Below are 27407 nucleotides of genomic sequence, written 5' to 3'. Positions count from 1 at the left end.
GGGATCCTCATGACTAGGCGATGGCTCTGGGAGGTGGCTAGAGACTCTCGCTCAGCGCCGGGCTCCGCTCCAGCGAGGTCCGGGCGCTCTTTCCCAGGCGCACAGGTTTAGAAATAGGACGGCCTCGCCCGGCCGCCGCCTCGGAGGCTCGGGTCCCCATATATAGTCATATCCACCGTCAACTGGGAGGCCGGCAGGCGGCAGCGAATGGGCGTGCGGCCCCCGCGGGAGGAGCGAGGAGGGGGCACGGGGCGGAGGCAGGAGACTGGGAAAGGGGGCAGGAGGAACAAGCTTTTCCAAAAAAGTATTGGCTGTCCTGAGGAATGCGGTCGCCCCCCTGGGAAAGTACATATCAGAGAGCAGCAGGCAGCTCCGCGCTCGCACTCCGTCTCGGCCACCCCACAGCGCTCGTGTCTTCGCTCCTTACACTGCCTAAGGGCCCCTCGCCACCGCCACCATGGACGCCATCAAGAAGAAGATGCAGATGCTGAAGCTCGACAAAGAGAACGCCTTGGATCGAGCTGAGCAGGCGGAGGCTGACAAGAAGGCGGCGGAAGACCGGAGCAAGCAGGTCTGCGCCTACCCCCCCTCTCACTCCCCCCCCATCACCCCGACTCAGAGTCGGCGGGTCGCCCCCGATACCCGAGCTGGCACCCTTTCCCCATCCCATCCCAAGCCCACGGTGTCCAGGAGCGCGCGTCTAAAAAAATAATAAAAGAAGAAGAAGCGCGAGTTAGGCTACTTTTAACTTTTCTGTCTCCTCCAAGGACGCTTGTGGCCCTTCTCTGGATCCCACGGTCCGCGAGGTCCACGAACTCCCTAGAGAGGTTCTTGACTCTCGGGACTGGGAATCAATTTTGAAAGAGGAAGGGAGAAAGGAGACCAATTCTCGGTGTAGCCGGAGGGAAGGGCGGGGGAGCGGGGCAAGGCAAAAGTCCTAGAGTGTCCGGAGTTCTTTGGACTTTTTGGTTGGGGAGAAAGAGCCCTTGACCATGGGATGGAGACTTTGGAGGGAAGAGGGGAATCGCTGAATTATTTCCTAAGAACAAAGATGGGACAGAATGGAAGACACAGATGGAAAGCTAGCCAGACAGGGGCGTGTTTCTGCAACCCCTCAAGTCGGGGACCTGAGCTCTCGGCAGGAGAGTGTGGTCCCGGGAGGGGCGCGGGGCGGTGCGAGATGAGTCACTGAGAGGTTCCAGCTCCCGGAGAGAGATTATCTAGGGTCCCTTGAGCCCCAAAGCAGCGATCCCTCAGCCCCAGGGCCCCAGCCAACCTGGCACCCATTTGTTGTGTGTCTCACACCCGGTCCATACCGGCCGTCCGCGCCCGCTCGCTGCTGCCCCCAGCTCGAGGAGGACATCGCAGCGAAAGAGAAGCTGCTGCGGGCGTCGGAGGACGAGCGGGACCGGGTGCTGGAGGAGCTGCACAAGGCAGAGGACAGCCTCCTGGCTGCCGACGAGACCGCCGCCAAGGTACCCGGGCGCGCGGCGTGGCACGGCGCACGAATGGCTAACTTTCTCTTCTCTCTCCCTCCCTGTCTTTCCCTCTCTCTCTCTCTCTCCCGCTGTCCCTGTCCTTTACGGTCTGTGCACCCTCACCCCGCACCTTGCGGGATCACGCTGCCTGCCGCACCCCACCCCCCTCTCCCCTTCCCCGTACCCCACCGCCAACTCCCAGCTGGAAGATGAGCTGGTGTCCCTGCAAAAGAAACTCAAAGGCACTGAAGATGAACTGGACAAATACTCCGAGGCTCTCAAAGATGCCCAGGAGAAGCTGGAGCTGGCGGAGAAAAAGGCCACAGATGTAAGTGCACGCTCACACTGCCTCCCTCACCTCCTGTCCGCGTGGCCACTCTGAGGGTCACCACAGGGACTGCAGAGCAAAGGAAGGAGGTAAACCTCCTCCTGCCGGACACCTGCACACAGCCTGGCCGTGGCCCAGAGCACTGGATGCCGCCTCTGACTGCCGCTGCGCACATTCATTTATATTTCCTCCGTTCCTTTTTCTCTTTTTTCCTCTTCTTTACCTCCTCCCCTTTGGTTGGAGGTGGGTGGGTGAGAAGCTGGGAGAACACAGCCTCTGAAACGGGGGCTTTTGGAGGTGAACTTCGCCTCCTGCTGGTATAAAACCTCTGAAGTGTGTGTGTCATCGCCAAGGTTTGTGCAAAACAGAATACCTAGTTGTCTTGTTTGCCACCCCCCACCCCCGTGGTTTCGATGATGGGCCCAGTCTGGATACAGAGAGCCTGGCCTTTACATGCACTCATACTTTTACTCCCAAGGCTAAGCCTGAAAGACTATAGGGACACTTTGAGGCTCTCTTTCTCACTCAGGCCAGCCTTAAGACCTGCCCAGGGAAGATGATACTTGCTCGGGTCTGCAGCCTGAGGCACTAGATCCAGAAAGTACGCAGGGAGTTATATATAGCTCAGTGCTTTATATGGCATAGTGAGCTGACTGCCCCCTGCCCGCCCCACCCCCACCTGTCAGGCCTCCGACAACCACGGCATACTTCCAGGGGGTGATAGACACAGCTCCAACTCTGCTAAGCACCCTCTCCCTGCCCTTTGGAATCTTAACTACGGGGCTAGTCTCTTCTGTGTAGAAAGTCAAGCTGAGGGTCAGTTTTCCAAAGGGCTGACTTCTTTTCTCACCACTACATTCCACCGGAGAAGCCAATTAAGCCTAGAGGCCCAATTAGAAAAGAATTCCTTGGGAAGCTGATAACAATTCCAAGAATGTGTGAGTAGCAAAGAAAGCTACACCCAGAAGTCGAACCCCCAAGTTTGACAGCAGTTTGTAATTTTCTGGTTTTGTGTTTTGGATAATGTGTAATGCGGATTTCCCAAGGGTTTTTGAAACCTGCAAGGCCTTTTGTGTCCTCAAAGGCTTGAGGTTTATCTAGTGTTCTTGGTAAATGGGTGGTCTAGACCAGCCAACAACTGGGATCGGACAAAAGAAAACTTTCAGTGACGATTAAGTTTCCTGGGAAGGAGGCTTCGGGAAGCACTGCTTGGCTAAAACTCATACAAAACCTACCTGACTTTAGAGAAAGAACAACAAAACAGCCTTCAGGACTGAGCCAGTTTTGTATAATGTGGATCAGATGTCTGCTTTGTACATGTTAAATGGAGGATGCCCATCTCCCCCAAATCCTCCTGCAGGACATTTATTTAGGTTTTTCAAAAGAGCCGCTGATAGATCTAGGAGAGATATTCCTTATAAGGAAAGGAATTCGGAGAATTTGCAAATAGCCCAGTGCGGAAAGAAAGCAGAAAGAAAAATGTTACTATAATTCTTAAGGAAGTGAGGGGATGATAATTGTTGTAACTATGGAGTGGTAATCATGTCTTTAATGAGAAATCGTGTTGGGGGGGGCTAGTGGAATGGGGTGGGTCAGAAGTAGAAAGGAGGCTATTTAAAGTCAGCTGTGGGGGCGGGGCCAGGAGGAGAGGGAGGTTCTTAAAGCCAGTTTTGGTTCTCTCTATGTGCTGGAAAACTGTCTCTAAATATGGTGTGAGCGTGCACTTCTCAGTTTCTTTTGGTTGGTGTATTGATCATCTACCTCTGTAAAACACTGTTAGCTCTTTGGAGACAAGGAATGTTGAAGGAGGTTCATGAGGAGTCGTTATATTTAGAGAGATCTTGACTCACTTGAAATAGCTACGGCTTGAAGAGGAAAAGACATGTGTCACTAAAGTGAAGAGGTGGAAGAGAAGTCATCCTCCTGAAGTACTGCAGTGAGGACATTTTACTCTCTAGTGTTAAAAAAATACATTTTTTATTATTATTGCTAAAAACATTTTCCCAATTTACCAACCTACTTTACAAACTATAGTCATCCAGAAACAGGTTTTCCTCAGTTTAAAAGGCTGTCACTCAGGAGCTAGCATTCCCAGCAATCTGCTTTGGATTTTTACTCCATTATCTGGCTCCTTCCCCCCAGTAACTGATGGAGCTGATATTTGCGGGACATGAGTCTTTCTCCCTCTAGGTTTTCTTCCTAATGTACTGACTCAGGTTTGTCTAAACTCAGGTTTTCCCCTGGGATCTCTGGGGATGGGACCCAGCCACAGTATAACCAAGGGATTGCATCCTGGAGCTAAACCTAACAACTAACTGCCCATAGCTCTTCAGTAGTGACATCAACTTGAAAATAAACTCCCGAAACTGACTTCCTAGTGCTTGAAAAGCAAGACATTAAATCACTAGGGTGGCTGCTTACTGCATTGGCAAATGGCCAGTTTTTTCCCTGGCTGCCCTTGGATGGTTGCAGATGCCCTGTCTGGTCATCCTCAAGGTTGGAGGCAGACGGTCTGTGAGCTTTGGGGAGGAGCTGTACCAACCACTGCTCAGCCAACCCAGGGCTTGGAAACCAAGCAAGAGGCTCCACCTACAGGACTTGAGGGCTCTAGCCAGAGTTGGAGGCTTTTTTTTCTGCAACAGAGGCCAGAGGGGACTAGGAATGCCAGAGGTGTTCTGGTTTTAGAAGACAGCCTTGACAAGAGTGTTTTGTTTTTATTATTATTATTATTATTAGCCGGGTGGTGGTGGCGCACACCTTTAATCCCAGCACTTGGCAGGCAGAGCCAGGTGGGTCTCTGTGAGTTCGAGGCCAGCCTGGGCTACAGCAAAGCTACACATAGAAACCGTGTCTCAAAAAACAAAAAAAACAAAACAAAAAAAAAAAAGTTTTCTTTTTCTACCTTTGTTTACACACACACACACACACACACACACACACACACACACAAGTCCAGGACTGTAAGAGCTCTCTTTGACAAAGGTGCAGGAGGATATAAAGCCCAGAGACTTGACAGATGGCTTCTTCCAGATTATATCCGTGTGGCTTTGCAGCTGGTAACCAGCGGTTCTGTCACACAGGCTTCTGTAGTTTTGCTGCTTGGGTTTGTCGGATTCCAGATATCAGACTGAATTGAAGCCAGGGAAGGTTAGGATGCTTGCCTTGACTGAGATTGCCCAGAGGGATATGGGGCCCCGCCAAACTCTTAAGGTAGTGCCTGCGTTTGTTTAATTATATCGTTTGAGTTCTTAACTATATGAAAGACATTGTTAAGTGTTTTATATTATCTGATAATTCTCAGCAGCCCCGTGAAGAGCCCTGTACTATTATACTCGTTTTTAAGAGATGAAGCCCTGAGAAGTCATTTGTCCAAAGCCAGCAGAGACCTAAGAGCTAGATTCAAATCTAGAAAAGCTGTATTTCGAACAGTCTAAACACTGCGCATTGTCAGATAGTAATTTGCACTTGGTGAGATAATTCGGGTATTGGGGTTCTTGTAGTCAGGAGCTTGTGTTCTAGGATTCTTTACAAGAACCACTTCCCTTAAGATAGTCATGCTATAGGCTTCAAGTTCCTTGTTCGGATTCTGGGAAGTCGGGATTACTGAGCGCTCAGGACCTCCAGCAGGAGTCGCCATGGCCTTTAGCATTTAGAATGATGGCATTCCTTATGACCAAAACAGTTCCTTTAGGGAACATTCAGGGTCCAGACTCCCAGCCTGGCTGGGCTTCAGTAATCGGGATTCCGGAGCGCTCCAAGCGACCAGCAGGAGTCGCCATAGGCTTTAGCATCCAGACCCTCTACTTGTGGCCACCCAGGCGCGGCGGAGTGGAAGCAAACGCCCTCCTGCGGTGGCCTCGCTCTAGGCGAAGCAGCCCAGAGCTAGGCGTCCCCGCGCGCACGCGCAGTGGTTCCACCGGCAGCCTGTTCCCGGGGTCTGCCGTGCCCCGCCCGCCTGCCAGCCGCGCCCGTCCTCTGCGCTCGCGCACCCGCCTGCGGCTCTCTGGTGCGGCCCCGGGGCCGCGACTTCCGGGCTGCTTCTGGGCCGCAGGGGGCGCCGGTGTTGCAAAGCCGGCCTGGGCGGAACGCGCCGGACTTGGGCTCGGTAGCGGCGGCAGCAGCAGCAGCAGTAGAGCGCGGAGGCAGAGCGCAGCCTCAGCCACCGCCTCGCCATGGCGGGTAGCAGCTCGCTGGAGGCGGTGCGGAGAAAGATCCGGAGCCTGCAAGAGCAGGCGGACGCCGCAGAGGAGCGTGCGGGCAGCCTGCAGCGCGAACTGGATCAGGAGCGGAAGCTGCGGGAGACCGTAAGGGACCCACCCATCACCCCGAGGCCCCACGCCGCACCTGGCGCACCTAGGCCAACTGGCACCCGGCTGCTCGGTCCTGCCTATGTATCTCCCTAGTCTAAAGTCAAAACCCCCAGTGGGGAGCAAGAGTGCTCTTGGGAAGGTTCTGGGAGCGGCATTTTTCCTGAGAGAGGACTACATATCTGGGGTGATCATGAATTGTGTCCCAGGGATGCGCACTTTGGGCTGCTGGCATTTATTTACTCATACTGGGGTTGGAAGGAGGCGTCCCTCCTTTTAAAGATCAGTCTCTGGGGAGAAGCACTGTGGGACTTCGAGGCCTGTGGATGCTGGACTTTTGTCTCTGTTGATCCTGTCCTTCCTAGAGGCTGTTTCTCTATGGAGGTTAAAGACACCGACAGTACCAGGTTCTGAGCTAGCTTGATAGCTTGCAAACTATAGCCTTAGGTTTCTTAGCCCTCCCATCTCCCAAGTAGGTGTCCCTCTACAATAGATACCCCTTTGTTACGAGTTTTGGAAAAGTTGGCCAGATGTCAACGGTTACTGGTTATACCTTTTGCCGGCCTCCCCTCCTCCTTGTCTAATGTAGTACCTGGCTTCCTTTCTTCCTAAGGAAATGTATCCAGCAAACAGAAACGGGGTTCCAAAGGGAGTTTAGGTATTAGATATTTATCAGTCGTGTGTGTGTGTGTGTGTGTGTGTGTGTGTATTACACGCCTGTGTTTTAAATCAAGGTACTCAAACACCTTGGGAATTTTATGACAAACAATAATATGGTGTCCAGCTGTGCTTAATATACACAGAACTATTCTGAATTGAGTCATTCCTCCTGGCTAAGTGTTTGTAATGGTTGCATGGCGTCTTGCAGAAACTCCACAACATGTTTTGTATAAAATACAGAGAACCAAGCGAGTCTTCCTCAGAGGAAGTTTAAGATAAAAATGCAGATAAAGATTTTTAAAAATTAATAGGCAAAAGATAACTTGCAGGATTTGCTTGAGAGGACTAGTTAGCAGAAGTCCCACTGTAGAGGTCTCAAGGTGGCTGGTGATGTGGGAATTCTGATCCGTGCCTGGCTAACCACTGTGAACTAGTGAGCTAAAAAAACTAGTGAGGCAGAACACTGGGCCCAGTTTGTCAGGATTTGAATCCTGGCCTCTCCTCTCTAGCTGGGGACAAGTGTTAGCGCTTTGGTTGCCTGTGAGTCAAACGTGGTGAGTAGAGATGTAGAGGTCACGTCGGGGCTCCACAGATGAACCTAGTACTGCTTCAACCACCCTTGATCCACAGTGTCCAGCACCGCCCTGCCTAGCATTCTTGACCGTAATTGCTTGGCAGGCACTCCTGAAAATGGCCTTGCTCACTTCATTAACCATAAAATTCCCCCACTTAATGCTTTCAATCAACAATTCTTTTCCTCAGTTTTAGGAAGGGAATCGGGCAGGCTGGAAGGACTGTGGTGATGGAGCCTTACTGGACTCCTGGCCTCCCACGACTGGTGGTACACACCAAAGACACACCTGTTATTTTGTACATTTTTGTTTTGTTTGTTTGTTTTTGTGACAGCCTTCCCAGGCTAGCTCGCTAAGGACAGAACTTTCATTCTTTTCAAAACGTCACGCCTTTATTTGAGCAGCTCAAAATCCTTTGTAAAGAAATTTTAAAATCATTTTTTTCAGGAGTCCTCTAGTAGGATGATTGAGTCAGGATTCCCAGTAGAGACTGAGTATGAGCAACTGGTGAGACAATCGCAAATTGCTGGCTACACCTGACTCTTACACTGGAACTTACCTATGGATGGAGCTAATTTAAGCAGTTATGAGGCGTAACTTAGGCAGTGAGTTAAGCTAGCAGTCACGGTTTCTCTTGGCAGCCGAGATTAAGGTTTGGTGACAAAGCCATGAACTGCTGCAAAAAATATTTCAGTGTGGCGTTGGCCTGGGTTCAGGTGCTCCAAGAGTCAGGCAGAGACTTAATGGGCCCTCTTAAACTGGTGTGTGCCCTGGAAGAAGCAGATATCACCCACTCCCTGTTTGTTTTCCCAAGGTGTGGGGGCCCTTCAGAATCCTGGAATGAAATGACCTTTCTTGATGTAATGCTTGACTCTAGGTCTTGTGCCTTAAGGGTTTTGTGGGGGCGGCGAGATGTGTGTTTAAAGTAGAAAAAAAAGTCACGTCTTTCTCCAGCTTTCTGGGCAGAACCTAGCAGATGAGGAGACTGAGAAGTGTGGGCAGGTTCCTAATGAATAACTTTATTAATCATGGGAAATAACTGATTTCCAGAAGTCCCCAGCCCTTTCCTGGCTCTTCAGCATGGGCAGCTCCTTCTGGAACCAGGAAACTGAGTGTGCTCTGGGCTTGCCCTGGCACTTCCAGAGGGGCTGTGACTGACAATACTCGAGGCTCTTGCTTCCCCTGTGCAGTCACAGCAAGGCACCTCAGTACCTCGCTCGCTCCTCTCTTGCTACACAAACATGCCTCACAAATTACAGGCTTTGGCCCAGATAGAGGAGGTTGTGTTTATCTGCTATCCATGGGAGTGCCCCTAATGTGGTCCTTGTGTTTTCCCCCCTTTCTTGACCATATAAGGGCAGAAGTCTAGCTTGGCCCTAGTCACTTTGGTCTCACACAGCAAGCTGGGTGAATCCCTCTCTGTAACTACAGCTTACGTGAAATAAAAAATCTGACCTTTGATCATTCCAGGCTCCGCTCGGATTCAGTCAGGACTTGGGAAATATATTCCAGAGCATTGGCTTTCAGAGTAAAGGATTTTCTTCTTTTTGTATTGGCTAAAACATGTGAATTTCATGTCAATCTTGGGCTTTATTCAATTCTGGTTTGGAATCACATTTCGCTGGGTTGGAGTGGAAACACTTGATTTCTACATATTACAGTTATTACATCTGGGGTAGGGCAGTGGTGTGTGCCTGTGTTTTTCCGAAGGTCGCCACTTCCTTGTTTGGGGGCAGGGCGAAGGGGTGGGAATGGTGAGCTTGCAGGACTTCCTTGGTGGGAGCTGTGCTTACAGGGGCAGGGAGCATGTAGATAGAGCACTAAGGATCTCACATGTGTGAGCACTGGGTGGTGGTTTAACCAGGGCTCATAATCTCCCCAATACAACAGTCCCCTTTTTGAGTAACTCATTACATGTTGGGATCCAGTAGTACTTTTGAAAGAAAAAGAAACTAGCAACACAACTGGAAAGGCTTTGCTGGCAGTGTTGATGTGTGGGGCCACTGTCAGAAGAAACCTAATTCAGTGCACTAAGAGTGATTTACATGCCTAGGAATAATTGCATCTGGGGTCTTGACGCTCCCCAAATGCCTTGTTATTTCTATCCACTTTTCACAGATAGGCATAGGGCAGTAGGCTCATTCTGACAGACAGCAACAGATACTTAAGATGACCTGGGTGCTGTGATCCCAAGGCCCTCAGGAAATATCTAGGAAAGCCTCAACTCTGAGGGAAAACCCAAACCAGAAACAAAAGCTGGCAAAGTTGACAGGTGTGGGCCTATGAAACACAGAACATAATAAATCAGGGTAACTCATGCATGTAATCTCTGCCCTTGAGATGACTGAGGCAGGAGCATCACCAGTCAGCCTAGACACCAGAGTCTCAAAATGAGGGGAAGAGAATAAGAGATGGTGCTTTTATTAGGAAATTAAACTTGTCTTGGATTCTGAGGAGATCTTCAAAACTATTAGACCAGCATAAGAGAGCCCATGGAGCCAGAATGCAGGGTTCCCCACCCCCACCCCTCAGGAAGGTGGTCTGTTAGTGAATCCCAGGCACTAAATCTCAAGTTCCCATCCTTGAGAGTTAGAGAGCAGTGTCCTTGGGTGAGCCTCTGGTTACCCACTGGGACATTCTGCCTTCAAAAAAGAATTGAGGTGCCTTGCTGATTTTCTTGCAGTAACTGCTCTGCTTATGTTAACCATGATCTGTCCAGACAATCTCTTAAATTACTCGGGGTGCTGCTGGTCCAGGGATGATAGAGAACCTTCCACTCTGGTGCCTAAGAGAGCAAGACTCCAGGGATGAGAACCACCCCTCCCAAAGGGTCCTTAATCTCATATTTGAGAAGGCCAAAGCTTTGGCTTGGGTTCCAGGCCTGCCTCGCATTGCACTGACGGGGTTCTCCCGAGCTCGCCTTAGCACTCTGCTTCAGAGGGCCTTCCCTTGGTCTGCGTAGACGGCTTGCTGGGCAGCTCCCGCATGACTTCCCAGCTTCTTTGGGTGGCGATGGAAGAGGAGAAGGACTTCCATTTACATCGTGGTCCCAGCCCCTTCTCACTGTCCTAATCTGTAGGCATGGGACCTGGGAGTCTCTGTTTCTATTACTCGGCTCCCAGTGGGGTGCATCGCCCAGTGGGGTGCTGTGTGCAGCTAGTGGTGGCCCCTGTGTGATGCCCAGGTTCTATTCCAGTTCAAACAATGGGGCTTTGTTAGGTACACTTAAAGTGCCTCTTCCAGATGTGGTCCCCAAACACTGCCCTGTGTGCCAGTCGCCTCTACCAAAACAGGCCTGAAGGAACCAGTCCGTAAGCCCGGCCACTGCCTAGGCGCCCTGTGTTGAGCCCCTTGGCTGGTCTTGTTGGAGGACATGAAATAACCTGAGTGTCAGGGAGTTTGGAGTTGTAAAAGAACGTGCTGGGGGAAGGGTGTGGGGGATGTTTACAAAGCAGCATTCAGCTGAGCAGTATCAGTAGCCAACGGGAAGAGTGTATAGAGGGGTGGGGGCAGAGAGAAGGAAGCGGACCCAGTGTGGTGGGCCCGTGTGTGCAGAGAGGCTAGAGTGAATGTGGGGTGTCATGGCCTTCTCTGGTGCTCTACCTGCCCCAGTTCATTCCCACCTCTGCACATCAGCAGTCATCATCCTGTGAGTGAGTAGGGTCCTCGTCAGCAGGCATCCTGTGAGTGCGTAGGGTCCTCTAGGGTCCTCTCATCCTGTGAGTGTGTAGGGTCCTTGAGGTTTGCTTCCGATGGAGGGAACTTAGAATTTGATGCTGCACAAGTGTTTTTAAAATCCTGCCCACACTTCTCTGATTCACCAAAAGCTGATATAGCGAGGGTATTTGCTCTTATATTAAATAATAATGATCTCATTACATAGCATTATAATAAGGGTACCTTTGAACATAACCTAGGCATTCTAGAGAAATCCATACCAGCATTTCTTGGCCTTTTAAACAATGATTTACATGACTTGTCTAATGGCTGATTTTCTTGTAGTGACTAATGCTGGTCAGGATCTGTCCATATATGTTAGACTTACTTGGGGCACTGGGTACTAGGAGGTAGCCCAGAACCTTCCACTCTGGTGTCAGAAAAGAAAGAACAGGGGGAGCTGCCCGAAGCCACTAATCCCAATCAATTTTCTGTTTTTGTTTTTGTTTTCTGTCTCCACCCCACCTGCCTCTTTGTAAAAGGAGTAGAATTTTTCCTAGAAATGTAATACATGCAAGATGAAGAAATTTAACCTGACCCAAAACTATAGCCTCAATGTGTATATATTTCCAATTATAGAGGCTGAGGGAGATGGCTCAGAGATTGAAAGCACTTGCTGTTCTTGTGGAGAACTTGGGTTCTTGGGTTCTGTTCCCGGTACCCACGTGGCAGCTCACAACCATCTATAATGCCTGACTTCAATTCCAGGGCACCTGGAACTAACCTCCATGGGCACTGCAAGCTCACATGTGGTATATATGCACACATGTAGGCAAAACACTAATAACACATAAAATGAAAAAATAAAGGAATGGTCGTTCAAAGGCAATTCTCTGCCATTAAGAAATGGGTTATTCCAATCCCCTTACTCTTCAAGGAAAAACTCAGACATTCAGGACATTCCCAGCTTGGCCCAGTTCCAAGCTGTTCTTTGATAAGGATTGACCTTGTGGGATGGTTCAGTTGTAGCTGTTCCTCCCATTCATTTTACACTGGCCCTGCTTCCTGCCTCTGGCAGCCGGTTACTACATAGTAGTTTTTCTTCTTTGAGATAAGTGAGTCTAAAGTGTTTATATATTAAAAAAAAAAAAAAGTCAGCAGTCATTCATGGTGGTGGGAGATTCACTGTTCACTGCCATTCTCCAGATAAAAACCTGTACAGAATTAAATGGTCTCATTTCCTGTGACTCAAGGCCACGATCCCCGCCTCTCTCTAACTACACATACTTTTCCAGTTCCCTCATGAGCTTTGAAAGCTGCCGTTGTTTAAATTAGGGTGCTTCTACCTACTCAGTTCAGCAGATAATGGAGCCCAGGTCTGTGGAGAGCAGATGCCTTGGACTTAGACAGATATGCAGAAAGCTAGGAGCCTGGACTCTCTAGTGTGTATTGCGATTGTTCGAAAACTGGCTCCTGAATATCCTAAGGGCTCATCAGCCTTTGAACACAGGTTCAAAATGGATGAGGATTAATAATTGCTACCCAATTAGCAAGTCCTACCTTCTCTACCAGGTAGATAGTCTAGGATCAGCTCCTATCACAGTGAGGCAAGTATTCCCAGGCTCAGAGCAAAAGTACTTAGAACAGGAAGCGGTCATTGCCCGCCCAAGAAAGAAAATCTTTAATTCAAAGCTAAATTCCAAATAAAAACAGTATCTACGTTGCTTTTCTCCTTAGGCCTGTGAAACTTTTCTTGTAGCAACCTTGACTTTTAAGAAATTCCAGTAAGCTTAGGTAAAAAGCCCCTGGGAAGTTTATCTTGGCCCTGTTCCAGTGGGGCCAGCTATTCCTAAGAGGTTACTGAAAAGGTGGGGCAAAGGGGAAGTTTCTAGATGTCATTAGATCTCCATTGGTATGGTTTTTGTTGTTTTGATTTAGGGCTTCTGTTTTTTTAATTTTCCTGGTATGTGCTTTTAAAACCACTGGATTTTAAAACATTCAGCTTCATTATAAGGCTCTTTTGAGAAGTCTTGTCAGAGAAAGGATACCTGGATGAAACATGGCATCCCGCCTTCTGATCATACTGAGCCTGCCATCAGCCGTGAGGAAGCTTTCCTTCAGCCAATGGTGAGAGGCAAGGCACTGGACGCTGGAGCAGGACAGAGCCCTGCAAGCGCGAGAGCCTGCGAGTTGCTGATGACCCTCTCTCTGCTGAGAGTTGTTTCTAGGTCTGTGTACTTCCAAGCATGACGATCCTGTGTGAGGACTTGAGCTGGTTAGGGCTTGCAATACCCTGGAAGCATTCAGTCATTGGAAGCTAGCTCACATCAGGCCCCAGACCTCCTGTCTGGAGCCAGCACTTTAGTCCTGGCCTGTTTCTGAAGGTACCACCCTCACTTGCTCCCAGCTCTGAAGCGTTTCCCTCTCTGCCCAGGCTGAAGCTGATGTAGCTTCTCTGAACAGACGCATCCAGCTGGTGGAGGAGGAGTTGGATCGCGCTCAGGAGCGTCTGGCCACAGCTCTGCAGAAGCTGGAGGAGGCTGAGAAGGCCGCAGACGAGAGTGAGAGGTAAGACCACACCATCCGGCTCCTATGTGTGTGTGTGTGTGTGTGTGCGCGCGCGCGCACACACACACACACACACACACCACACGAGAAGAAATGGCTTAGCAATTAAGAGCATTGGCTGCTCTTTTGAGGACCCTGGTCTGAGTCCCAGCACCCACATGGCAGTTAACAACTTTCTGTAACCCTGGCCTAGAGTGTCTGATGCCCTCTTCTGGCCTCTGCAGGCAACCAGGCATGCATATGATGCACAGACATACATGCAAGCAAAATACCCAAATACATAAAAATAATAATATATATACCAAGCAGTCTCAGACCTAAGGAAAGGAGCCATGGTAGCCAAACAGGTAGGAGAGAAAGCATAGGTAAAGCAGATATGATCTATAGGCTCTGCATAAGTGAAATGTTTTGGATTTAATACATATGTACACACAGACACAGGTGCAATTATGTTTTGCACCTACTCCTGCTGTAACCTGACTTATATGTAAAGACCCAGCCTTGTCATAGCAAAGGGGATCATGGTTCACACAGGCCGGCTTTATGACTTTCTTTGTCGTTAGTGTGATGGAACACCTGACCAGAAGCAACTTAAGAAAGGAAGAGTTTGTTTTGGTTTGTGATTCAAAGGGATACCACCTGTCCTGGTGGGGAAGTTATGGTGACAGGAACATGAGGCAGCTGGTCACACGCTAGGTCCACAGTCTGGAATCAGATAGCAATGAATGCTGTGCTCGGCCAGCTTTCTCCTTTTTATTTAGTCAGGGACTCTTGCCTGTGGGTCTCCCCACCCTCACTAGCTCCATCTAGGAACTCCCTCACAGGTAGGCCCGGAGGTTTGTCTACTAGATGATTCTAGATCCTGTTAAGTTAACAGTCTGTTTTAACCATCACACTACATGCTAACTTCGTGCATTCTGAAAGGCTTTTAAAATCTGTACTCTGCTGTACAAGCCACAGAGTGTGGGGGTACTTCATAAGAGTAGAGTGTTCTGTTGGTTGAAGGGTGGCAGAGCAGTGTGAGCTCAGAACAGTGCAGGCATGCCTTACCCCAGCTGGAAAGTGGGCAGGTGAAGGTCCGTTTCTCCACCACTACTTTGAAGTGAACCCCTGCTGTCGGGCACCAGGTATAAAGAGCCCCTGCAGATGTTAGGGCTAAGGAAGCTTGTCAGCTAAAGTTTTCAGCTTATTTACCACCACTCAGTTTTCCTTTGCTAGCCAGGAGTAGTCTTGTGCATACCTTCTTCCTGGTACTGAACTTTAAAGGCAATCTGGCAGTACAAGACTGGAGGAAAAGGGATATAGAACTCATTTATTTTTACACCTTCTTCTGGCATCTGAGGGTACTGCACACACATGGTGCATATACAAACATGTAGATAAACACTCATAGACATCAAATAAAAATCAATGCCTTTTAAAAAACAATGCTTTACTTAAACTTGCTCAAATTTTTTTCTAAGTGAAACCCATTTATGGTTTGCTTATGGCATAAATCTGTAAAATCTAGATCAGTTAACATTTTCTGAACTATACCACCATGCTATAACATCCAGTGTCAGTCTTACCTCCCAACGCCTGTTCATCCATTTTCTTTCTCTCTTCCTTCCTTCCTTCCTTCCTTCCTTCCTTCCTTCCTTCCTTCCTTCCTTCCTTCCTTCCTTTCTTTCTTTTTCTTTCTTCCACCCCCTAGACAGGGTTTCTCTGTATAGCCCTGGCTGTCCTGGAACTCTCTATGTAGACGAGGGTGGCCTCTAACTCAGAGTTCCACCTGCCTCTGCCTCCAGAGTTAATTCCTCCAGGAATTAAAGGCACGCACCACCATACCTGGCTATGCATCCATTTTTAATCTGAGACTTCCCTCAGGAAAAGGGAGAAGGGGAAGAATCTCTACATTTAACAAATAAAGCCTGGTGGCTTCCCTTGTCTCCATGCTGCCCAGAGTCAGCTAGGATCCTGACATAGCACCTTCCACTTAGGAATAGGTGACTTAGAAGTTTCACCAGTACCCCAAAGTGCACCGGAAGATCTCATTCACAACGAGAAGAGAGAAATATGTGTCTTTTCTGGAAAGTTTTGCTCCGTGCTTGGGAAAAGAAATGGCTCTCTGTTCAGTTTCGGCCGGCCGTGTGCATACAGCCTCATATTCCACAGTGGCAGTGGTCATCTCTCCATCGTGGGTCTTCCTGTTTGTCTGTCTTTCCAGAGGCATGAAAGTCATTGAAAGCCGAGCCCAAAAGGATGAAGAGAAGATGGAAATTCAGGAGATCCAGCTGAAAGAGGCCAAGCACATTGCTGAGGATGCTGACCGCAAGTATGAAGAGGTCAGTTTCTGGGGCCCAGAGCCTTACAGACTCACAGCCGTGACCTCGGGGGAGCAGGATGCTGTCTGGATCCCTGGGTATAGGAGTCAGCTTCCCTGATAGAAGTGGGTGGTTCTGAGAGGCAGGATTCCTTTACCTGCAGAAACTGGTTCTTACCGCGATGAAGCCAGCCAGTCATCTGCACTGGGAGGACAGATCAGTACTTCCCACACCCTGAAAGCTGGGACAAAAACTTCTTTAGCCAGGAAAAGGGAGAGCTGGGGATGGGGTCGGGGGGTGGGGATTTAGCTCAGTGGTAGAGCGCTTGCCTAGCAAGTGCAAGGCCCTGGGTTCAGTCCTCAGCTCCAGGGAAGAAAAAAAGAAAAAAAGAAGGGGAGAGCTGGGCCCTTAGGAAAGAAGCTGGCCTGTTGTCATGGTTCAGATGTTTCAGTTCAGACATTGTAGAGAACACAGACCACAGACAGAGCTCCCTGGGAGATTCATAGAGGCTTCTCCGGGGAAATAATAATCATTTGTTAGCACAGGCTCTGTCTGCAGTGAAGTAGTCCCTGGTGATTGTCCCTATGAAACGACATGTGATGAGGACAGCCAGAGTGACTGTAGATTCCAGTTTTTCTTTCTGGATTTCATCATGGCTGAAGCTGCCCCATGGTGTTGAGCTGCCTCGGAGGAACCCTTTCTCTGGGGTGGCATTTCTGGCTGCAGATTTGACCTTGCAGCCGTCACCTCGCTGGCTCTCGTCTTCTGCGCAGATCTCTGTGTGGTAGAGTCCTTGGGTTTATTTTTGACGCTCTCTCAGCAGCCCCTTTTTAGTCTAAAATGCCTCCTCATGTCTCATCATCCTGCTATTTTTAAGATTGCAGATTTCATATTTCTCTCATTCCGAGAATTGCTCTGGGTGCCATGTAATTATCTAGTCTCCACCTGGGAAGAGCTAACCATTCTGGTCTCTGAGCGGGGGCCTCGGCCTCTGCTGAGTGAGAGTTGCTTGTCTCTAGTCTGCGGAAAGATGAGCGTTCCATTTGTAGAGAAGAATCCCTAGGGTCAGTGGATGTAATCTACCCTATAACCACCCCCTACACAAAGTCCGTAAGACCACAGTGTGTGTGTGTGTGTGTGTTATTTGCCCTGCTGTAGGTGGCCCGTAAGCTGGTCATCATTGAAAGTGACCTGGAACGTGCAGAGGAGCGGGCTGAGCTCTCGGAAGGGTAAGCGGGCCCATGGCCACCCCATGTGGGGATGCTGCAGAGCAGTGACTAAAAACAGCATGACCTTCTGGCAGCTGCACATTTACCCACCTCGGCTCCAGGCTCCTCGTGTGCTCAGAGTCCTGCGGATGAGCCACGGGCGTGGAACACGGAGGAACCATGCGGGGTGTCTGTGAATGCGTGTGGCACTGCATGCCTTACCTGCACTGATTTTGTGAATGGCCTTGTGCATTTCCTGTGTCCACTAACAGCCAAGTTCGACAGCTGGAGGAACAATTAAGAATAATGGATCAGACCTTGAAAGCATTAATGGCTGCCGAGGATAAGGTACTGATGGCTCACGTGTGGTTTTTAGGTTTAACTGCATCCCAGGCAGCTTTGAGCTTCCAATGCCTACTGGTTGGTTTGGTGTAATGACTGTACCTTCACTACACCCTCTGCTGTTTATATCTCGCTTCAAGTGCTTTCTCTTGGTCCTTTATGCTCTTTGTTTTTCCCCCTCATAAATACTCTGAGGGGCGGCCAATAAGAAGCCAAATGATCACACCTCGGATGGAGATGCTGGCTTTTGTCCCTCTGTCCCTCCGCTGTTGCAGTGGAAGGCAGAGCCCACGGCAAAACCGAGCTTCGTGCCTCGTGCTTTGGCTACTTAAGGCAGCCCCCCCGCCCCCCATCTCTAGGACTCGGTTTTCATTTGTTTCCCATCCCTCTCCTTTTTTTTCTCTCCTCGCTCCTTGGGCTTGTCTCCCACCCTTTCTGCTTCTGATCGAAAACCTTAGCAAATGTGCCGAGCTTGAAGAAGAGTTGAAAACGGTGACGAACAACTTGAAGTCACTGGAGGCTCAGGCTGAGAAGGTAGGCCAGGAGCAGGGAGTGGGGAGACACCTTTGTACGAGCTGCTCCAAAGAAGCCTGCTGGTGAAAATAGCGGCCGGAGGCATTTTAGCAAGGGACAGTATTTTGAGATGATTTCCTAATGGCTATTGGAGAGTAGGATTTGTTTGTGTTGTTTGCTTTTGTTGGTTTTGTTTTGTTTTAAAGAAGATTCACAGAGAATGTATCTTATGTTGGGTAAATCATCAATTTAATTTACCCAAAGTGCCAAGTGGATAAGTTATCTCATTCTTATCCCATGTAAAGCAATAGGCAAGAGAGCAGAGAATGTATTGTAGTGTGCCATGCGATACCCGAGGTTCTGTTACCTGCTAGGAGATCCCCAACATCTGTTGGTTGGGCTGGCACGCTCCTCGTGTGAGAAGGCGTGAGTGTGAGAGAGCTGCAGCCTGACATCTGGAACGCTCTTTCTAATTACAGTACTCACAGAAGGAGGACAAGTACGAGGAGGAGATCAAGGTTCTTTCTGACAAGCTGAAGGAGGTAATGTTGAGAGCCTGGAGGAAACTGACTGGATTGTGGTTAAGGTTCTGTGGCGGGGGTCAAGGCACTGTCGTTTGGAGATGGGTGGTCCAAGGCAGGCACGTTCGGAGGTTTTCTTGGAGTTCATGTCCTGTGTTAGCTAGCTGCCATAGCGCACAGTAGGGACTGAACCTGACATTTCCCAGGTGATAGACACTTGACGTCTGTCTGTCTGGTTCCCCTGTATCTGTAGCTACTGGACTGAATCTCCCTGACCTTGACTCAAATGAATTAAATCATTACAGGCTGAGACCCGGGCTGAGTTTGCAGAGAGATCAGTAACTAAATTGGAGAAAAGCATCGATGACTTAGAAGGTAAGGTCTTTAACATTTTAAATTTAGTTCTTGTTGAACAACTGTCCTCCGATCCGAGGGCTTCCACCCTGGCGCTCCATTTTGCTCTCACACTTCCTGTCTGGCTCTCCTCTGGGTTTTTCACCTGTGACACTGAAACTCTCGGACCCAAGTCCTCAGCTCTTGGGGTGACTAGTCAGCCACCAGACAGTTTACATCTAACTTCTTGGACTTCAGAAACGGGTCTGAGCTATTTTTCACTGACTGAAGTAATTATAGATGAATGTGACTCTGGTATATTCTGTGTCTCTAGTGGTATTTCCTAATTGTCAGAACAATGTGGATTTGTTTTAGACACACCCATCTTCCAAGTATGCCCAGAAGAAGGGCTTGGTTTTGTTTTCTTTTTTTTTAAGCCATTCATTAACAAAATATTCTATATCCTGAAAGGACAGAGGGCAGAGATCAATAGAGCACTGAGTCTCAAGGTTACACTTAAGCACTTTTAAAAGCAAAAACAAAAAATGCCATACATCACAGGCAGAAGGGGTTGAAGGAGGGACTGGAGGGTGGTGCAGTTAATTATCAAGATAGCAGCCAGGCCTGGTAATACTCACCTTCGATCCCAACGCTCAGGAGGCAAAGGCAGGTGGAGCTCTGTGAGTTTGAGGCCAGCCTGGGCTATATAGCAAATCCCAAGCCAGCTAACGAGACCCTATCTGGAAAAGAAATAGAAAAGTAAACAAGCAAACAAATAACAACAACGAAAAGGAAGGTAGCAGAGAGAAGAGAGAACTGAGTGTGGGTGCAGGCCTGCTAGGACTGTGGCAAGGCACAGACCTATCACCATTGCCAAAATTAAACCGCAGACAAGCCCCTGACTGTGGCTGCTTTTCAGACTTCTGTTACTAGCAACAGCAGGGGGGAGGGAGGCGGGGGGGGGGGGGGGGAGGGAGGGGAGAGAGAGAGAACACCATGGGAATAATTTAAGTGTCACCAAAAAAATCAATATCCCATGGTCTGGCTTGGGCGGGAAGTGAGTGGTTTGAAGGTAGCATTGTAGACTGTCAATTGGAAATTGAACTTGCAGCCTTTGGATAGCTACCCACCCCCTCCACCCGCCTGCCCCGGGCCCGTGCAGCCCCCTCCCATAGCTTAGAGCTGCAGGTGGCTGACTACGCCAGTGTAAATAGACAGCTCTGTGAAAAGAAAGATGTTCCATTACCCACCAGGGGAAATGGTCTTCTGTGGGTGTCTTTAGGATTTAATGGTTCATTGGTATATTCATCGGTATTACCTACCCTCGGTGTTGTGTTTTTCATATTGGGTCTTTCTCATTTCATTTTCTAATGGGTTTTTGTTCTCTTTGTTTTTTGTTTCAATTTCTTTAAAAAAACCAATCGCACGCCTCCTGCATTGGCCATCTGCTGCGGCACCAACCCCTCCATGCATTGCCTTTCCTTGCTGGCGTGTCGGGATGGCGTCCTCGCCACCCTTGCTCACCCTCCATCTCTTGACCATTCTCCATGCCCTTGCACCTCTGCCTTCCACTTCCTGCTCCTAGATGAGCTGTATGCTCAGAAACTGAAGTACAAAGCCATCAGCGAGGAGCTGGACCACGCTCTCAACGATATGACTTCCATGTAAATGTTCATGCACCCCGCCTGCTTGCACCCTCACCCTCATGCTTGTGTGATGAACTCACCACGGCTCCCTTCTCAATCTGTGGTCTCCATATTTGCATCTTTGGTTGGCTCTCTTGCATAGCCTAGGATAGCCATGGTCTTTTTCACATTGTACTAACAAAAGGCCAAGTGGATTCAGTCCATGCAAACCATTTCAGAATCCTTTCATTTCATAAATGCAGATCTGGCCTCTTTCTGCCGAGAGATGAACTGGACTCTGAGTGGCCCTGAGTACTATCCTTCTAAAACCTTAAACCAGACTCAGATATAACTAACTAGAACGCTGTGATGCAGTGGTGCAGGAAGTTAGGAAGAAATACCAGGTTGTTTCCTGAGATTCTGGGAAGGACAATATGGTCATTTTCACTTCACACTGTTAGGTTTAAAGTATCAGATAATTGAAAACCTGAGGAAAAGAAAATAAATGGTCATGACCCAGTGCATATCCCTCCCTGTAGTGAATTCTGGAGCACAGCCAGGCATGGTGGTACATGGCTTTTATCTCAGTATGTGGGAGGAAGAGGCAGGTATATCTCTGAGTTTGAGGCCAGCCTGGTCTATAGCAAGTTCCAGGCCAACTAGGCCTGTATAGTGAGACCCTGTCTTTAAAAAAGAGAGAGAGGGAGAGAATTCCAGAGCAAAATTGAACGGTCTCCCGAGGAACCAAGTCTTTTATTTGTTGTGTTTATTATATTGAATGGAATTAAAATACCCCACAGTAAATGCTTGCCACAACTGACATCAGAGAAGCAAGAAATAAAACATTTATACAATATGAGTTTGGAAGTTAATGGTCCATATTTTACCCATGTGAGTAATAGTCGGCCTTGCTTGAGGACCCTCAGACATACACAGCTAATTTACATATTACTAACCACACTTGTGCCCCTTGCAATTCTAACCCCTGGAGTGTTTCCATTCTAATACTGCTGGGTTCCATCAAAGCTGGGAGTGGCCTTTCTTTAACCATTCAGAAATATGGTAGCTTCCGGAGCGTGACCTGTGCCTGCTGCCTTGGAGGTTCCAGAATATCCTTTAGAGACCTGGCTATCACCAGGGCTTAGAAACATGGGCATGCCTCTTCTCCACCATTAGTAAATGAAGAGTGGAACCAGGTCATCTGTAGCCACCAATCCACCAGTGCTAAAACGTGGTGCCCCAGGGGGAGGGAGGGGGAACGACTCTTGAGTGTGATGAAATGTCCCCAAAGGCAGGTTTAGTTTAAGTTCTGTTTTTAAAGTAAAGTTTTGACGATCTTCCTTGAGGTTGGCCCATGGGTTCAGGCAGTGGTTGCCAAGGATGACCTCCCCCAAGGGCAGCTGGCAGTGGGTTTTGCACGCCTGATACTTGCTTGCATTTCAGCTGCTCCTGTCCGTGTGGTTTTCCTCTTCCTTTTCCACTGCTCCACTTTTCTTCTTTCTCTTACCTTTTGTTTCACACAGATAAGTTTCTTTGCTTCACTCCTCCCAAGAGTCCTTCATCAAGCTGGATGTCCCACCTCTCTGAGCTCTGCGTCTGTCTGTTCTCCAGCTGACCCAGCTTTTCATTAGCGCCCACCTTAGGGCCAGGCACATGCTGTGCTTTCTATTGTACAGGAGCCATTCACCCAGTGTAAAATAAACACTGTAAGCTATTCCTGTTCGCTCTTCTTTTACTCCTTATTTACTGACGTTTTCATCTCCACACTGAATAAAACGACAGCTCTGCTTCGTGGATCTAAGGGAACATTTTTTTTTTTTCTGAACACTATATACTGACATCAGGAGTTTTTAAAGTAGTAGTTCCCTGTGCAACTTTTAAAAAGAATACCTGGTTTTCAGGTACTGGCGTGAGGCCCAGGTAGCTATGGTTTTAGGAATATTGTGATGGTTCTGACAGTTGGGGTTCAGAACCTCCACACAGTAGATAGTGGGAATCAAATTCTGGCCTGAGCAGCGTTTTCTCTGCCAAAAGTTTAGTTGGGGGTGTGGCACCCTCTCGGTGCTGATATGGAGATGGCGCTGCCTGGCTACGTAATGGAAGTCTGTGTAGCCATCCTGTGCTCTGTAGCTAGGAGGTTTGCATCTTGTGAAGAACTGGGATTCTAGCATTGTAAGTCATGGTTATTATTTATTGTCCTATTGCAGAAGTGAGTTGGAGCTTTTTTTGTTAAATATATTCATTATGCAGATACCTTCATATTGAACACAAAAACCACATTATAGGATTTAAATAGTAATTATATTTGGGTCATGGTTTATTTTTGCGTTCTGAAGCACATCCTATATTCTGCAGAAGGTGTATTTATATGAGAGGAGTTTCCCCCCTTGTTTATGAACCATTGCCTTTGATTCATGACAGACACACCCCCAAGAAACAATGCTTGACTTCAGTCACAAACAGCAGCTTGGTAACCTTTATATCAGAAGTAGGACTTTAAAACAATGTGATCTCTAGCTTCTTAGCTCTCAACATAAGCCTGGCTCCGTTCTTGTGTTTTAAGTGTGAATAACCCTCGTCTGTCTCATGTGTGGTACTTGTTAGCCTAATAGGGCTGGCATACCACTCTCCTCAAATAAATCTGGGCAAACTCTGAAAGTAGTCATTTACTCTGAAATCTTCAGAGCAGGAAATATTAAAAAAAAAAACAAGGGTCTGAATTAAAATATTTTAGTTAATGGCATGGTAGACTAATTTTAGGATCCAGGCAGTGTCTCTCCATAGAAGGGTGCAAAGGCTTCTGCAGTTTTCTAGTGTTTGGGTTTTTTTTTTTTGTTTTGTTTTGTTTGTTTCTTTCCCTGAGGCTCCTTGGGCCTACTTCTCAATGACTTCAGAAAAATTCAAAGTAACAGCGATGCACTTTCTCTGAGCTTTCTGCCACAGAGGAAACAAGACTCTTGGAGCTCTGCCAAGCTGACATTAAATGCATCTTGGGGTCCAAATTTCTTGGCTCTCCCAGAGAATTCTACATCTATGAGTGTTCACTGTGAGGGAAATAGGAACAAATGGACACCCAGGTAGCTTAGGTGTGTACGTCAGGAGCTGAGTTGATCAAGGATCTGCTCAGCAGGCTTCTAGTTGAGCAAGGACCAGCCTGTATCGGCAACTCTTTCAAGAGCCTCGGTTGAACCAAACCGACAGCACCACCAGCTCTGAGACCAGAGGCCTCAAGACAACTGGGGTCTGTGCAGAACAGGAGGGAGAGCACTTACGATGTGTCTGACCCCTGCCCTCAGGTCATCTCAGTCCCGGCTCCCTTGCAGCTAGAAGGAACAAGGCCCAAAGTGGGTTGAGATGGGGAGCACTGCCACGTAAGCCGTGGATTCTCTAGGGTTTCTCCAGTGTTCTAGTCTAGATGGCCCAACATTTGGGCTCAGCAAATGGGACAGTCTGCCTGCCGCTCGCTCGTGGTGACAGTTTCCCATGATGATACGGTGGATGTAGTCATGGGGTTTCTGTTTCGCAACTTCTCAGTAGATGGGAGACACTGGAAGGTAGCACAGTAACAGAAGAGCTGATCTGGGTGTGCTCTGCTCAGCTGGCCGCGTAGGAAGAGAGGAATGTGGTGAGTCTTCACCGGTAGACATGGTGTGTTTGGAGCCAAACAGAAAGTCTCACCTGGAGGAGGTGCCAGCTGACTGGAGTGTTGAATATTCAGAAAATTTAGATAAGCGGAAAGAGCATGGGTTGGACGTAGTTCTTCATACTACCCCACAAACAGAAGGAGCATAGCAAGTTCCCCCACCTCCTGCCATTTATGAGAGAACGTTGATACTCCGTTTCCCAGCGGTGAGTGTTGTGGTCGATCTCTAGGCGGTAGGATTGTTGGCTCTCCACATCATCGAGTAGGATGCCACGGTCCACAGAGCCACCATCCTTTAGTCGCAGACACCCCACTTCTAGTGTGGGCCAGCTTCTTTGTCAGCGATGTCCCCTGGATCATCAGGCACAGGCTGAGTCCTGTGCTGGACTGCTTTACCACCTGACTGGATTACATGGCACCACATAAAGCTTATACCACACTGGGCAAGTGTAGATGTTTGAGAGGGTTTTTTTTTGGGGGGGGGGGGCGGGGAGGTGGGGAGTCACATCCCACAATGTACATCTGAAAGTCAGAAGACAGCTCTTAGGAGTGGGTTTTTTCCCTTCCACTGTGTAGAACCTGGGGATCAAACTTTGTCATCAGGCTCTGAGGCTAGTACCTTACCCGCTGAGTCATCTTCCTGGCCCAGTTTTATTTAGTTTATGCATGCCGTCAGCACCCAGCATGAATGTCATCCTCTTGAGGCACACAGATAAGTTCTGAATCAGTGTGGAGTGGCGATAAATACTTGTTTGCTGGGGGTAGTACACTATCAAAGTCGGAGGAGAGTTCAGACTTTGTATGTGCCCCGGTGTCTAGGGAGAGAATGTGGGAAGGTTTCCAAAACATGTCCCCGGGGCAGAAATGGTAGTACCAGCTCAGCACCACTCTGCACCCTGAGCAGAATCTCTGTTGAATTCTAGCAAGGCATGAGTTGGCAGAGCCTGGCCTCTGTCCCCAAGTCTGTTGTCCCAGACTGCACATAGCTCAGTTCACAGGGTGGTTTTAATGAGGTGCAGAAGGGATGCTGCCTCGTTCTCACATCCTGTACCTCTTTACCTCTGCTCTACATCTCCATCAAGATCCCGGGTTTCTCCATTCCAACAGGCCCTGCCATGCACCCGCACAGGGCACAGGGCACAGGACCGTGGGGTCAGGGCACACCGTGGCTGTCCTTTGTATCTGTGTTTTCCAGTTTGTTAACTGCCTCTCGCTAACTCTAGCTAACCTCTTCTTTCTGTCTCCTCTTTTCTGCTAACCCTTGCTGACCTGTCCAGATCAACTCTACCATCAACTCGAGCAAAACCGCCGCCTAACTAACGAACTAAAGCTGGCCCTGAATGAGGATTAAAAACTTGGGCCAAGTTCTAGGAATGGAACCCATGTTCAGGAAATCGATGACTCACGGGGTTCAAAACGTCATTCCCTGCAGAAATGGGAAGGGAAGGAAGGCATTGGTTGGAAGGCCCGCCTTGCCTCGTTTTCCTCTGTATGTTTCAGTTAGATCCTCATCAACCCCCAAAAGTTTTTATGATATATTATGTATATGTGAAAGTATTTATACCAGTTCAGCCCTTCCTGCATCAACAGGTCCTCTTTGAACTGACTGATAATAAGGACCCTACCCCTACCCCCACCAAAAAAAAAAAAAAAAAACACCTTTTTTTCTATTTCCTCTAAATAGCTGAGTCCTGCTTTAAATATCGATTACAAATTTATATTCCTAACATCTTCATAACACGTCTGTGAGTCCTGCTTTAGGTATCTATTACAAAAATTTGTATTCCTAACATCTTCATAATGTGTCTGTGAGTCCTGCTTTAAATATCTATTACAAAGTTGTATTCCTAACATCTTCATGACATGTCTAATGTTTGAAATGCGATTCAATGTACCTATGCTTGGGCAAAATAGCTTTTGGAAACAGGAGTTCCTATCAGAAGCCCCTGGTCGAAAGGTAGGCTTTGTTCAGTTTAACGGTGTTTGAATCTGATGGGTGATATGCTAATAAGTAGGATACTAGAGAAATACTAAGGGAATGTCCTAATGAAGTGTGCATGAGATGTGTTAATAACCACTTGTGAGCAGTAGAAATAAACCACTTAAAAAGCGGTCAGAAACCTATTTTATGTCATCTTTGTTTCTGTGAGGTCGTACAGCTATCAGATCTTTAACTGCCTGTAACTCAGAATCCTGTGCTGGTATTAACTTGAGTTTGCGTAACAGTGCTGTACCTGTATTTGGTTCTGACCCCTCCCTTGTTCCCACAGCACGCAGTGGGTGGGCCTTCACCAAACACACCCTGCACGTGAAGTCAGGGTGGATCGATGGTGGAGGCGCACCCAGGGCCTTGTCTGGAGATGAGTGACGTCTTAAGCATGGGGAGTGCTGCTGCTTTTCTGTGTGTGATTGACGTTTGCTTCCTAAATGTACAAACCACTGCCGAGTCTGACATGCAGCTATTCATGACTTAATTTTCTAATCCCATCACAGAGAAAGTGGCCCATGCCAAAGAAGAAAACCTTAGTATGCACCAGATGCTGGACCAGACCTTACTGGAGCTAAACAACATGTGAAAACCTCCTTGGCCTCCGCGGCCACATTCTTTCATTTCCCTTTCATTGTTTTAGTTTGTTTTTAAACACCTGCTTACCAGGGAACTCCTTCGATGCATTTTTATATACCTTTAACCACTGTCACTGAAACATCTGCAGAGAACCAGCTAGTGCAGGGGGTGGGGAAAGACACACAGAAGGGCAAACCCACGCTGGGTCTCTGATCATTTAAACGTGCCATTTCCCAGGTTGACATTGCCACACTTCATAGCGGTTAGGCATGCGGTTTGCTTAGCCAGGTAGGAAGCCTCACAAGAGCAGAAAGCTTTCTAAGCCAGAGTGCCAAGGTGGAGCCACTGGGAAGATTGATGTTGGAGACAATCAGGTGTGGATCGGTGCTACTTTAAACAAAGGGACCCCTGGCGGTCTTTTGTTCAATATTATGCAATTTAGATTTCTGTCCAACACTAATTTATTTTGTTTTGAGTTTGACTGCAAGACAAGACTGTGGGTTTCTTACGCCTGTGTTCATTAAAGTCAAGGGTCTGGAAGCCACACTGGTCTTTGAAGAGTCCCATTCCTTCCCAGCTGACACACTTGCAGGCCCTTCCAGCTCAGCAGGGAGAGCATTCAATGAGGATTGCCCCTCTTTTCAGCTTTCCATGTCAGGGTAAAAGATCTAGGCACTACATACATAACTGGTAAAGAAATGGCATTTTCTTAAGAGTTATAACTATATGTAAACATTGTATAATGATATGGAATAAAATGCACATTGTAGGACATTTTCTAAA

The 27407-nt window shown here is 48.2% G+C and overlaps 1 protein-coding gene across 29 annotated transcripts; it reads left to right on the top strand.

The window, feature by feature from the left end:
* Positions 1–337: 337 nt before the first annotated feature.
* On the top strand, positions 338–27407 carry Tpm1 (tropomyosin 1). Of its 29 annotated transcripts, none has more exons than XM_076576575.1 (10): positions 345–571; positions 1350–1475; positions 1681–1806; positions 13437–13570; positions 15777–15894; positions 17032–17102; positions 17354–17429; positions 18416–18478; positions 18763–18832; positions 20376–20458. In XM_076576575.1, exons 1-10 carry the CDS (start codon positions 458–460, stop codon positions 20456–20458), a joined length of 981 nt encoding a protein of 326 aa, XP_076432690.1. In that variant the 5' UTR covers positions 345–457. The 29 variants fall into 29 exon arrangements, with proteins under 29 accessions (XP_076432687.1, XP_042137122.1, XP_076432684.1 ...); XM_042281191.2 differs by lacking the exons at positions 17354–17429; positions 20376–20458 and adding exons at positions 17882–17957; positions 26552–27398 and having other exon boundaries at positions 356–571; XM_042281185.2 differs by lacking the exons at positions 1681–1806; positions 17354–17429 and adding exons at positions 17882–17957; positions 21939–22131 and having other exon boundaries at positions 356–571; positions 20376–20454.

The sequence above is a fragment of the Peromyscus maniculatus genome, chromosome 7 (genome assembly GCF_049852395.1).
Source record: "Peromyscus maniculatus bairdii isolate BWxNUB_F1_BW_parent chromosome 7, HU_Pman_BW_mat_3.1, whole genome shotgun sequence".
Lineage (NCBI taxonomy): Eukaryota > Metazoa > Chordata > Mammalia > Rodentia > Cricetidae > Peromyscus > Peromyscus maniculatus.
This window is presented reverse-complemented; position numbering and strand designations above follow the sequence as displayed.